The sequence below is a fragment of the Babylonia areolata genome, chromosome 6 (assembly GCF_041734735.1).
Source record: "Babylonia areolata isolate BAREFJ2019XMU chromosome 6, ASM4173473v1, whole genome shotgun sequence".
NCBI lineage: Eukaryota > Metazoa > Mollusca > Gastropoda > Neogastropoda > Buccinidae > Babylonia > Babylonia areolata.
Window position 1 is genome coordinate 3746486 of NC_134881.1, and position 13980 is coordinate 3760465.

Consider the following 13980-nt stretch of genomic DNA (forward strand, 5'->3'; position numbering starts at 1 on the left):
GAGTATTAGAGAGCATTAGCGATGTCAGCAACAGCAGTATGTCTACCTGGCGATGGGAGGAAAGGGTACAACGCAGCCAGCAGAGAGACGGAAGAGGAGGGTGGAGAGAGATGAAGCCAGCAGAGAGAGGGTGGAGAGAGATGAAGCCAGCAGAGAGAGGATGGAGAGAGATGAAGCCAGCAGAGAGACAGGGAAGAGGAGGATGGAGAGAGATGAAGCCATCAGAGACACGGAAGAGGAGGGTGGAGAGAGATGAAGCCAGCAGAGACACGGAAGAGGAGGGTGGAGAGAGATGAAGCCAGCAGAGAGACAGGGAAGAGGAGGATGGAGAGAGATGAAGCCAGCAGAGACACGGAAGAGGAGGGTGGAGAGAGATGAAGCCAGCAGAGACACGGAAGAGGAGGGTGGAGAGAGATGAAGCCAGCAGAGAGACGGAAGAGGAGGGTGGAGAGAGATGAAGCCAGCAGAGACAGGGAAGAGGAGGGTGGAGAGAGATGAAGCCAGCAGAGACAGGGAAGAGGAGGGTGGAGAGAGATGAAGCCAGCAGAGACAGGGAAGAGGAGGATGGAGAGAGATGAAGCCAGCAGAGACAGGGAAGAGGAGGGTGGAGAGAGATGAAGCCAGCAGAGAGAGGATGGAGAGAGATGAAGCCAGCAGAGACACGGAAGAGGAGGATGGAGAGAGATGAAGCCAGCAGAGACACAGAAGAGGAGGATGGAGAGAGATGAAGCCAGCAGAGAGACGGAAGAGGAGGATGGAGAGAGATGAAGCCAGCAGAGACAGGGAAGAGGAGGGTGGAGAGAGATGAAGCCAGCAGAGAGAGGATGGAGAGAGATGAAGCCAGCAGAGAGAGGATGGAGAGAGATGAAGCCAGCAGAGACACGGAAGAGGAGGATGGAGAGAGATGAAGCCAGCAGAGACACAGAAGAGGAGGATGGAGAGAGATGAAGCCAGCAGAGAGACGGAAGAGGAGGATGGAGAGAGATGAAGCCAGCAGAGACACGGAAGAGGAGGATGGAGAGAGATGAAGTCAGCAGAGAGACAGAAGAGGAGGGTGGAGAGAGATGAAGTCAGCAGAGACACGGAAGAGGAGGGTGGAGAGAGATGAAGCCAGCAGAGACACGGAAGAGGAGGGTGGAGAGAGATGAAGCCAGCAGAGAGACAGGGAAGAGGAGGGTGGAGAGAGATGAAGCCAGCAGAGACAGGGAAGAGGAGGGTGGAGAGAGATGAAGCCAGCAGAGAGACAGGGAAGAGGAGGATGGAGAGAGATGAAGCCATCAGAGACACGGAAGAGGAGGGTGGAGAGAGATGAAGCCAGCAGAGACACGGAAGAGGAGGGTGGAGAGAGATGAAGCCAGCAGAGAGACGGAAGAGGAGGGTGGAGAGAGATGAAGCCAGCAGAGACAGGGAAGAGGAGGGTGGAGAGAGATGAAGCCAGCAGAGAGAGGATGGAGAGAGATGAAGCCAGCAGAGAGAGGATGGAGAGAGATGAAGCCAGCAGAGACAGGGAAGAGGAGGGTGGAGAGAGATGAAGCCAGCAGAGAGACAGGGAAGAGGAGGGTGGAGAGAGATGAAGCCAGCAGAGACACAGTAGAGGAGGATGGAGAGAGATGAAGCCAGCAGAGACACAGTAGAGGAGGATGGAGAGAGATGAAGCCAGCAGAGACACAGTAGAGGAGGATGGAGAGAGATGAAGCCAGCAGAGACAGGGAAGAGGAGGGTGGAGAGAGATGAAGCCAGCAGAGACACAGTAGAGGAGGGTGGAGAGAGATGAAGCCAGCAGAGACAAGGAAGAGGAGGGTGGAGAGAGATGAAGCCAGCAGAGAGACGGAAGAGGAGGATGGAGAGAGATGAAGCCAGCAGAGAGACAGGGAAGAGGAGGGTGGAGAGAGATGAAGCCAGCAGAGACAAGGAAGAGGAGGGTGGAGAGAGATGAAGCCAGCAGAGACAAGGAAGAGGAGGGTGGAGAGATATGAAGCCAGCAGAGACAAGGAAGAGGAGGGTGGAGAGATATGAAGCCAGCAGAGACACGGAAGAGGAGGGTGGAGAGATATGAAGCCAGCAGAGACAAGGAAGAGGTGGGTGGAGAGAGATGAAGCCAGCAGAGACAAGGAAGAGGTGGGTGGAGAGATATGAAGCCAGCAGAGAGACGGAAGAGGAGGGTGGAGAGATATGAAGCCAGCAGAGAGACGGAAGAGGAGGGTGGAGAGAGATGAAGCCAGCAGAGACAGGGAAGAGGAGGGTGGAGAGAGATGAAGCCAGCAGAGAGACAGGGAAGAGGAGGGTGGAGAGAGATGATAAATCTCCAGGAGAGCAGGAGGGGCCCTGACCTCCGAACTGAAGGAAGAGAAGACGATGACAGCTACGTGAAGATAAAAGAGGATGAGGGGCGGAGGATTACACAACGAAGGCGGGGAGGGGTCAGGGGATGGGGGGGGGACAAGTTTTCCCTTTGAACTTCCTAGAGGTTTCACAGCGTGTGGGCGGGCTCATAATTGCTTTTGCATCATGTCTGCTGTGTGTGTGTGAGAGAGAGAGAGAGAGAGAGGCGTGGGATTAATTAAGTGCCGAGGTTGAGGTGAGCAGACTGACTAAACATTGAAATCAAAGGAGGGGCCGGGAGGCATTACGGATAGAAGAGGGGGGGGGGGAGGTGGAGAGAAGAAGAGGGGTGTACAAGATGACACGAAGAGAGAAATAAGGTTCATTAAAAGTGATGTATGGTTAAAACAAAGATGTAGGGGAATATGGGGGGTGGGGGTGGGGGGGGACCTGGAGCCAGTTGCATTGCTCGGACGGAAGAGCCTAGTATGGTCGTAACCCGCTGCTAACTGTGTGTAGTATGGAACTGACCAGTGGCGTAGTTCGGTCAACGTAGGCATTCAGTCACGTGTAACTGTCAAAACGTTAGAACCAAGCAATGCAACTGGCACCTGAAGTATAAGAAAGAGGACGAGGTCACTTTTGTTTTATGAATGAGATCATTGCCTAGCGGTCCTTCCTGGCTGTGCCAGTCGGGGACATGAGCTGTTTCGTCTGGACTGTCTGGAATACCGTTCTGGACTGTCTGGGATATCGTTGTGGACTGTCTGGAATATCGTTGTGGACTGTCTGGAATACCGTTCTGGACTGTCTGGAATATCGTTGTGGACTGTCTGGAATACCGTTCTGGACTGTCTGGAATATCGTTCTGGACTGTCTGGAATACCGTTCTGGACTGTCTGGAATACCGTTCTGGACTGTCTGGAATACCGTTCTGGACTGTCTGGAATATCGTTCTGGACTGTCTGGAATACCGTTCTGGACTGTCTGGAATATCGTTGTGGACTGTCTGGAATATCGTTCTGGACTGTCTGGGATATCGTTGTGGACTGTCTGGAATATCGTTCTGGACTGTCTGGGATATCGTTCGTCTGGAATATCGTTGTGGACTGTCTGGAATACCGTTCTTGACTGTTCGGAATACCGTTCTGGACTGTCTGGAATACCGTTCTTGTCTGTTTGGAATACCGTTCTGGACTGTCTGGAATACCGTTCTGGACTGTCTGGAATATAATACCGTTCTGGACTGTCTGGAATACCGTTCTTGTCTGTTTGGAATACCGTTCTGGACTGTCTGGAATACCGTTCTGGACTGTCTGGAATATAATACCGTTTTGGACTGTCTGGAATATAATATAGTTCTGGACTGTCTGGAATATCGTTCGTCTGGAATATCGTCCTGGACTGTCAGGAATATCGTTCTACACTTTCCTTACGAATACCTCCCATCCTCACAGGACCAAAGTTTGTACGCTGGAGATTGTACAGGCCATCATCCGAGTTAGAGTTGAGTTGAACGACCTAATGGCTGACGCCTTTAAGGTCGAGTTGTTCAGAGCCGGGGTCATGGAAGAGCGACAGTGTCAGATCAGCCGCGTCCTGTCCCCGCATAAAAGCCCCGTGAGGTGCCCAAGGACAATTGAATTAAAGGGTACGGCAAACATCTCTGCCCTCAGCAGCAGCAGCACACCTAGAGTCCACACACCCCTTTTGATGTCATTAGTCGCTGTCCGGTTCCCTGAGCTGATGTCATAACCAGGCTGGAGCCAACCAACTAACCGCCCAGCCAGCTACCGTGGGAGGAAGCTCGCCTCTTGTCATGCCAGAGCTGCCCAGTAGGTTAGCTGTATCCAAGTCGTAAGTGGAGTGATGGCTTAGAGGTAACGCGTCCGCCTAGGAAGCGAGAGAATCTGAGCGCGCTGGTTCCAATCACGGCTCAGCCGCCGATATTTTCTCCCCCTCCACTAGACCTTGATTGGTGGTCTGGACTCTAGTCATTCGGATTAGACGATAAACCGAGGTCCCGTGTGCAGCATGCACTTAGCGCACGTAAAAGAACCCGCGGCAATAAAAGGGTTGTTCCTGGCAAAATTCTGTAGAAAAATCCACTTCGATTGGAAAAACAAATAAAATTGCACGCAGGGGAAAAAAAAGTGGCGTTCTCAGTGTGTAGCAACGCGCCCTCCCTGGGGAGAGCAGCCCGAATTTCACACAGAGAAATCTGTTGTGGCAAAAAAGAAAAAAAATACAATATGATCCTCTGCCGCTCTGCTGTAGGTTTGGAAAATCGTTGGGCTTGATGATGATGATGATGATGATGATGCCGTTACTTCCACTGCACGCCTCCGCCGCTGCTGCTCTGCTGTTTATTGTTGTTGTTGTTCTCAGTGTGGGAGGGGTTGTGGTGTCCTGGTGGTTCCCGTCCACAAAAGGCGATTTTTTCCCCCTTTTTCTTCTTGTTTTGAGGTAGTTGGGGCGGCTGTAGCTATGCACTGCCAACTGGATAAGTCGAAGGTTTGGCATCCACACAATTGTCTTCGGAATTGGAGCTTGTTCAGGGAGAAACACGTGAATGTGTGTGTGTGCGTGTGTTGGTGTGGATGGGTGTGCGTGTTGTTTGTGTGTATGTGTGTGTGTGTGTGTGTGCATGCGTGTATGTGTTTTGTATTGTGTTGTGTGTGTGTGTGTGTTATGATTGGTGTGGTGCAGTGGCCAGGTGGTAACACATCGGCGGCACAGGAAGCGAGAGATTCTGAGCACACGAGTTCGATTCCCACACTCAACAGTACTTTCTCTCACTCCACCAGACCTTGAGTGATGGTCTGGACGCTAGTCATTTGGATGACACGATAAACCGAGGTCCCGTGTGTAGCATGCACTGTGTGCTCGTAAAAGAACCAACGGCAACACAAAGATCGTCCCAGACAAAAGTCTGCTGAAAAATACATTTTGGAAAACAAATGCATTTGCTGGCAGAAAAAAGGAGGAGAAAATATGTGTGGCGCTGGTCTGTAGCAAGGGAAGAGCAGCCCGGATTTCACCGAGACACGTGTTGTGACAAAAGATTAACAACCTACAGTGTGATAGTGCACGGAGGTCCTCAGGCTAAAGTCTGCAATAGTATTATATATACCTCAAATGTATACCTTTGTCCGAATAAAAAAAAATGTTTGGGAAAAAAAGGTCTGCAAGCAGACTGAGGAAAGATTTGGTATGCATTGTTGCGGTGTAACTGCAGCTGTTTCAGACTTACATCTAACACCGAACAGCGTGATACAATACAGTAATCATACAACACAGTGATACAACCTAATATGATACAAAATGCAACTTGATACAGTACAATGCAACACAGTACAATAGTACAACGCAATACTAAAACAGTGAAATACAAAACACAAAAAAGATTATAATAAGAATGTTAAAAAAAAAACAACAGTACGATACTTTGCATTACTCTTTTTGACACAGCAGATTTCTCTGTGTGAAATTCGGGCTGCTCTCCCCAGTGAGAGTGCGTCGCTACACACTGAGAGCGCCACCCATTTTTTCTGCATTTTTTCCATGCCTGCAATTTTATTTTTTTTAATTTTTTTTTTTTTTGAGGGGAGGGGGGGGAGGTTCCTATTGACGTGGATTTTTCTACAGAATTTTGTCAGGGACAACCCTTTTGTTGCCGTGGGTTCTTTTACGTGCGCTAACTTGCTGCACACGGGACCTCGGTTTATCGTCTCATCCGAATGACTAGCGTCCAGACCGCCACTCAAGGTCTAGTGGAGGAGGAGAAAATACTGGCGACTGCCGGTGTGATTCGAACCAGTGAGCTCAGATTCTCTCGCTTCCTAGGTGGACGCGTTACCTCTAGGCCATCACTCCAGCAAAAAGGATACACACATCACACCATACTACCCCCCACCATACCATACCATACCACACCATACCATACCGTACCATACACCATACCACACCACACCATACCGTACCCTACCATACACCATACCACACCACACCATACCGTACCCTACCATACACCATACCATACCATACCAAACCATACCATACACCATACTACCCCCCCACCATACCACACCATACCATACACCATACCATACACCATACCACACCACACCATACCCTACCATACACCATACCACACCACACCATACCATACCATACCACACCACACCACACCATACCACACCATACCATACCATACCATACCATACCATACCATACCATGCCATACACCATACCACACACCATACCACACCATACCACAACACTCCACAACACAAACGCACCACACCACACTTCACAAAAGCACACCACATCACTCCACACAACATATCTTTACGGTACAAACGAAACTTAATATAAAAAAAACACCCAACTAATGTCCCGCAGTGTCCGTTCCACCAGCTGTCGGCTGTATAATTACCGCAGTCATTTCATCCACCACCACCACCACCACCACCATTCTAGCATACGCTTGTGTTCAAAGCCTGCTGTTCGTGTTGCGTCAAACATTCGTGCACACACACACACACACACACACACACACACACACACACACACACACACACACACACACACGCACGCACGCACGCACACAACACACACACACACATATGCGCGCGCGCGCGCACACACACACACACACTCACACACCAGACACAGAAAACTAGTGATGCATCATAATTATAACATAGGTGATTAACGACAGGTCGATACCGATCACTACTAACACATTAATTTTACATCAGCCATGACCTGCCACCTGCGTCAGCTTTGAACATACACACACACACACACACACACACACACACACACCGCACCGCACCACACCACACCACACCACTCTCTCTCTCCCTTTCCCATGGCCTGTTCTGAATAAAATATTCTCTGTCTGTCTGTCTTTCTCTCTCTCTCTTTCTCTCTCTCTCATTATTATTTTTCTTCTTCTGTATTTCCTAGATTAGTTCATACGTTTTCTTTACGAGGGTAGGATGAAAACAGGCCGATAAATGCCTACTCCTTTTCCCTCAATAAAAAGGTTTTGATCTCTCTCTCTCTCTCTCTCTCTCTCTCTCTCACACACACACACACACACACACACACACACACACACACACACACACACACACACAGTGGATATTTACCAGTCTACGCACGTCGATAGTTTTGTATAATAGTATTGGTCGTGTGGGTCTTGAGGAGAGTGAGTGTGGAGAGGGGAAGGGAGAAAAGGGAAGTGACTGTGGTTTGTACCGCTGCAAACTGCGACGTTTCGTGTCGCCTTCAGTTCAGTTTGTCAACAGGATATTGTTGGTATTGTTTTCGGGGTTGAGGTTGGAAGATAGGACATCGATAAGTGTTTGACCTGGTAGCGAACATCCTTCACACGCACGCTTGCACGCGCGCGCAACACACCACACACACGCGCGCGCGCGCGCACATAGACTAGTACATGCACAGGCACGCATACACACGCACACACACATGCACGCGCGCACACACGCATGCACACACACACCCACACACACACCACGCACCCACCCACCCACCAGTTACCACACTAAACGCACGCGCGCCCGTGCGCGCGCGCACACACACACACATTCACACACACACACGCGCGCGCGCGCGCGAGTGAGAGCTGTATTTAAATGGTTGTCTTCATTGCGTACCTCTCACCATTTCACTATGAATAGCAGTTTAATTTGATGTCCAGGCTTCCAAAGTTGAGGCTGTTGTTTGTTTGTAAGTGTTGTTCTACCATGTACTTGACACGCCCGTGTTTAGTATCCACGAACTGTTCCCGGTTTCTTTTGTTATGTATTCTTCCCAGTGTGAAAGTCTGACACACAAAGAGAATGAAGTATTGTTGACTATGGAGTCTTTCTGGTGTCAGCAAATGAACGGGAGTGTTGAATGGGCGGTGGGCAGTTCCGTCCTGTTGTGACTGCCTTTTCTTTCTTTTGTTGGGGGTTTTCATAGTGCTCCCCTTGTTCGCAGCGTCTATGAGTTGAGACATTGTTTTCAGAGCTGGGGCGTATTGTGCTGTAGTTTTCGCCCATGTGAAAGACACGATAGCCATGTGAAAGACACGATAGTCATGTGAAAGACACGATAGTAAACTTCTGAAATCACTGAGGCAGGATTCTCTCTCGAGGGAAAAAAAATAGAGCAGAAAGTTTTCAGGCGGCCCTTTGGGGCTGGGACTTGGTTCTCTCTCTGTGTGTGTCTGTCTCTCTCTTTCTCTCTCTCTCTCTCTCTCTCTCTCTCTCTCTTCATCCACCCATCCATTCCACAATTCCTGCATTTCTGGTCCGTATATAGGACTCGAACCCGTGGACACCCGCTGTCTTGTCGGGTTCATGACCACTGGGCCCCTGCTGCTCCACGTTATATTGTGGCAGGCCTGGGTCAATACCGGTGTCATGGCGTGCAAGTGTAAGGCCTTAATTACGTCATAAAGGGGAGGATGGGTGGGGTGGGGGATAGGATGTGCTGTCATGATCGGGTGATCGATTCTGTTATGGCCGTTAGCTGCTGCCAGAAGATCCATCGTTGCTTTTTTTTTTCTTCCCTGGACCCCGTGTTCAGTGACACGAGGGAGGGCGCGGCAACAGCAGAGTGGTTAAAGCCTTGGGGTTGAGGTCCGAGGGTCCTGGGTTCCATCCCCGTCTACCTGGTGGATTAAGGATGGACGTTTTCCTTTAGTCTTTCAAAAAAATACTTTGAGCAAATTCTTATTTTTCGTTTTTCCTGTTCTCAAAACAAAACCTCGTCTTATATTTTAAAGCGTAATCGAGGTCAACGCATGTGCATTTCTATTCGTAGCTGATAGCGTGTGTGTACGCATGCAGATATGCACGTTAAAGATCCTGTAATCCAGGGTTCTGTGGGTAATGGAAGCACGAAACATACCCACCATGCACAGCCCCGAAAACAGCGGAGCATCGCTGCCTACATGGCGAGGTAAAAAACGGTCATACACGGAAAGCGCACTCGTAGCTGTACGAATTACAGACTACGAATGCAGAAAGTTAAAATTGTGAAGGAACATTAGATAAAAAAGAAAAAGAAAAAAAGAAATGCAGCTTCAAACACCTTCAGTCTTCAGTGAGACAAAGGCGTAGAATCAAAGGTGAAGATCCGAAGTAGACAGAAGTACAACTGAAGAAAATTACTTTATGGACTTGGTAAAATTAAAACGTTTAATCAGGTTCGTTAGTCGTTGCCTAGATTCGAAATGCATATCGTTCAGATGAAGCCAGACACACCGATGTCCGATATACTATGTTCGATCAGCCAGAAAGGGGCAAAGCTCTGTTTTAATTATTTAGAAGTATCAGTAGCTCAAGGAGGCGTCACTGCGTTCGGACAGATCCATATACGCTACACCACATCTGCCAAGCAGGTGCCTGACCAGCAGCGTAATTATTTTTAAATGTCCCCTCCTCTCTCTGTGTCTCTTTCTCTCTCTTCTCGTGTAGGTTAGAGAGAGAGACAGAGAGAGAGAGAGTGTGTGTGTGTGCGTATTCGAGCGCGAGTGCACGTTAATTCAGTTGCTTGTATGACGAAAATAAACCATACTAACAATGATAATACTATTATTGATAAAGTAACGTTTTACCAGGTTCGGCTTACTTACAGAAACGATTGCTCGAACATGTCATATTGAGACGTGACTGCTCCTGACTTGTTCACACGTACCGAACAACTACCATGTGACTTGCTCTCTGGCAGAGCGTCTAAGGGGAACCACTCCTGTAAATATGCTTCAGTGCACTGGAAGCATTGGTTGATCTTTCGTCCTCTCTCTCTCTCCCCCCCAACCCCCCAACTCCTCCCACCCCCTCCCCACCGCCCCCAAATACCCAGACACATGGGAAACTCGTCTTTTTGCATGCTGCGTTATGTTAGAACAGGATAGTTCTGTTCGCGAATGATCAATACATTGACTATTAAGATTTTTTTCTCTTTCTTTTTTCGTTGTGTGTTTGTTTTCTTTGTTTTGTTTTTGTTTGTTTTGCTTGTACTAATAAGATATAATATTTCCAACCCCGTTAAATTTTTTTTTTTATAAACCAGATCGAGGAGTACATGGACCAGCTGCCCAACCACAAGGTACCCCGGGTGGGCACCCCGGGTGAGCGGTACCGGGACCTGCAGCTGATCCGCCAGCTGCCCAAGCAGGACCTGAGCGACCGCTACTGCAAGGCGCTAGAGGAGCCCGGGGAGACCAAGGAGTTCCGCATCTTCCGCGAGCTGCGAGACCAGGTGGCCATGGACATCGGCTGTGTCAAGGAGGCCCCTTCAGACTCGGTGAGTTGTGTCATGGAGACCCCTTCAGACTCGGTGAGTGTCTGTGTCATGGAGGCCCCTTCAGACTCGGTGAGTGTGTCATGGAGACCCCTTCAGACTCGGTGAGTGTGTCAAGGAGGCCCCTTCAGACTCTGAGTGTCTGTGTCAAGGAGACCCCTTCAGACTCGGTGAGTGTGTCAAGGAGGCCCCTTCAGACTCGGTGAGTGTCTGTGTCATGGAGACCCCTTCAGACTCGGTGAGTGTGTCATGGAGGCCCCTTCAGACTCGGTGAGTGTCTGTGTCATGGAGACCCCTTCAGACTCGGTGAGTGTCTGTGTCAAGGAGACCCCTTCAGACTCGGTGAGTGTGTTAAGGAGGCCCCTTCAGACTCGGTGAGTGTGTCATGGAGACCCCTTCAGACTCGGTGAGTGTCTGTGTCAAGGAGGCCCCTTCAGACTCGGTGAGTGTGTCATGGAGACCCCTTCAGACTCGGTGAGTGTGTCATGGAGACCCCTTCAGACTCGGTGAGTGTCTGTGTCAAGGAGGCCCCTTCAGACTCGGTGAGTGTGTCATGGAGACCCCTTCAGACTCGGTGAGTGTCTGTGTCAAGGAGACCCCTTCAGACTCGGTGAGTGTCTGTGTCAAGGAGACCCCTTCAGACTGGGTGAGTGTCTGTGTCAAGGAGACCCCTTCAGACTGGGTGAGTGTCTGTGTCAAGGAGACCCCTTCAGACTCGGTGAGTGTGTCATGGAGACCCCTTCAGACTCGGTGAGTGTGTAAAGGAGACCCCTTCAGACTCGGTGAGTGTGTCATGGAGACCACTTCAGACTAGGTGAGTGTCTGTGTCATGGAGACCCCTTCAGACTCGGTGAGTGTCTGTGTCAAGGAGGCCCCTTCAGACTAGGTGAGTGTCTGTGTCATGGAGACCCCTTCAGACTAGGTGAGTGTCTGTGTCATGGAGACCCCTTCAGACTAAGTGAGTGTCTGTGTCATGGAGATCCCTTCAGACTCGGTGAGTGTCTGTGTCATGGAGATCCCTTCAGACTCGGTGAGTGTCTGTGTCATGGAGACCCCTTCAGACTAGGTGAGTGTCTGTGTCATGGAGACCCCTTCAGACTAGGTGAGTGTCTGTGTCATGGAGATCCCCTCAGACTCGGTGAGTGTCTGTGTCATGGAGATCCCTTCAGACTGAGTGTCTGTGTCATGGAGATCCCCACAGACTCGGTGAGTGTCTGTGTCATGGAGATCCCTACAGACTCGGTGAGTGTCTGTGTCATGGAGACCCCTGTAGACTGTCTATGTCAAGGGGGTGTTGTGCACAAACATGTATAGTATGGATGTAGATATAGATGCATGATAGTCCGTCGTGTTTGACTATGACCATCAGACCATCAGAGGAGGTAACTGCTGTCCTGACTATCTGGGCGAAAATTTGATTATAGTTTGTGGAGAGTGTCTTGAAATATAGATATATAGACTGGATATGATAGTATAGATGTAAAAATGTAATGATCTCAGTGGGTGTTGTGTGCCGATTTTGCTATTCTTTGATAAGTCCATTCCGACCCCAGTCGTCTGTTAATGCCTCGGGCAATCCGCCTGATCCCAATCCGCCTGTCACTGAATTGGTGGATGATCCCGATTTGCCTGTCACTGAATTGGTGGATGATCCCAATCCGCCTGTCCCTGAATTGGTGTATGGTCCCGATTTGCCTGTCACTGAATTGGTGGATGATCCCTATTTGCTTGTCACTGAATTGGTGTATGGTCCCGATTTGCCTGTCATTGAATTGGTGGATGATCCCTATTTGCTTGTCACTGAATTGGTGGATGATCTCGATTTGCCTGTCACTGAATTGGTGGATGATCCCGATTTGCCTGTCCCTGAATTGGTGGATGATCCCGATTTGCCTGTCACTGAATTGGTGGATGATCCCGATTTGCCTGTCACTGAATTGGTGGATGATCCCAATTTGCCTGTCACTGAATTGGTGGATGATCCCAATTTGCCTGTTAATTTTGCACGTTTGTGTGCTCAGTGCCGGTTTGACGTGATATAAGCCGAGCGTTGAGCATGGCCATCTTGCAGTTTTATTCCAACAGCAGAATATTTCAGTCACTCGGTGTTGCCGCGTTGCAGACGTGCTGGTGCTGCAAGGGTGACGTGGACAAGGGGGAGCTGGTGGTGGCGGCGCCCAAGCTGGCGGAGGGCAGGTGGTGGCACCCGGCCTGCTTCACGTGCAGCACGTGCGAGGAGCTGCTGGTGGACCTGGTGTACTGTCAGCACGACAAGCAGCTGTACTGCGAGCGACACTACGCCCAGCTCATCAGGCCCCGCTGCCCTGCCTGCGATGAGGTGAGCTGACTGGAGGGGCGGCGGTGGTGGATTTTTTTTTTTTTTTTTTTGTAGGATACCGGTGATGACGATGTTACTGAAGAGGTGATATGGCTGTTTGTTCTCGATGCTTCCTTTTATGATAGAATAGATAAGGGAGACGGGGAGAGGAGCTGGGTGATGATTTTGTGTGTGTGTGTCAGTGTCTGAAAAAGTGCGTGTGTGTGCGCGCGAGTGCGAAAGAGTTTGCGTCACAGTGTGTGTGTGTGTGTGTGTGTGTGTGTGTGTGTGTGCATGTGTTGTGAAGACGAACTGCAGTTATCACAGCGCACATTCATTCATTCATTCTGATAAACAGACATTCTGAAACGTTCGGTGCAGTGTGTTTGCGTGTGCGTGCGTTTGGACTGGAAGTGACTTTTTAGTCTCCACAGAGCTCGGGTACAGCGGTGGAGGAAGTCCAAAGTCAAGCAGCGTTCGTTTAAGGGAGATAACTATAGAAAACGTGCCGCTTAGCAAGGTTGTGCAGGTTATCTATCTTGCAGTGTAGATAGGGAGTGGAGTTGATAGTTTCTCAGTCCGGCTGTGTGTGTTTGTGTGTGTGTGCGCACGCGCGTGTGTGCGTGCCCCTCCCTCTTTCTCCCGTGCTGTCTCGTCCTCTCCCCCCCCTCTCCTCCCTCTCTCTCTTTCTCCCACCCCATCTCTCTTTCCGAATGTCCCTCTCCAGTTGCTCACTGGTTTTTCCCCTCAGACCCTCCCTTGGTAACTGTGTCGGAAACTGCGCACACCACTGACTGTAACATGAACCAAACCATTCCCAGGCCTCAGCTTCATCCCCGGTCTACGTAGGGTGCACAGTGCACACCTGTGGCCCGCTGTCTGCACGTGCAAGTTTCACACCTGGGCTTTTTTCAGTTAAAACACACACACACACACACACACACACACACACACACACAGAGAGAGAGAGAGAGCCACTGTTCACATGATTGTGACTTCTCTTGCATCCTGTT

General features: G+C 49.9%; 1 protein-coding gene across 4 annotated transcripts in view; it reads left to right on the top strand.

Annotated features, from left to right (window-relative positions):
• LOC143282657 (four and a half LIM domains protein 2-like) overlaps positions 1 to 13980 on the top strand; it is a 189824-nt gene that overhangs the window by 130391 nt on the left and 45453 nt on the right. For all 4 annotated transcript variants that reach the window (XR_013055287.1, XM_076588313.1, XM_076588311.1 and 1 more), the window contains exons 4-5: positions 10420 to 10653; positions 12773 to 12988. Coding sequence is in view for 3 of the 4 variants with exons in the window: in XM_076588313.1 (XP_076444428.1) it covers positions 10420 to 10653; positions 12773 to 12988 (450 nt within the window). In the remaining variant the exon portion in view is untranslated. The remainder of the gene's footprint in view (positions 1 to 10419; positions 10654 to 12772; positions 12989 to 13980) is intronic.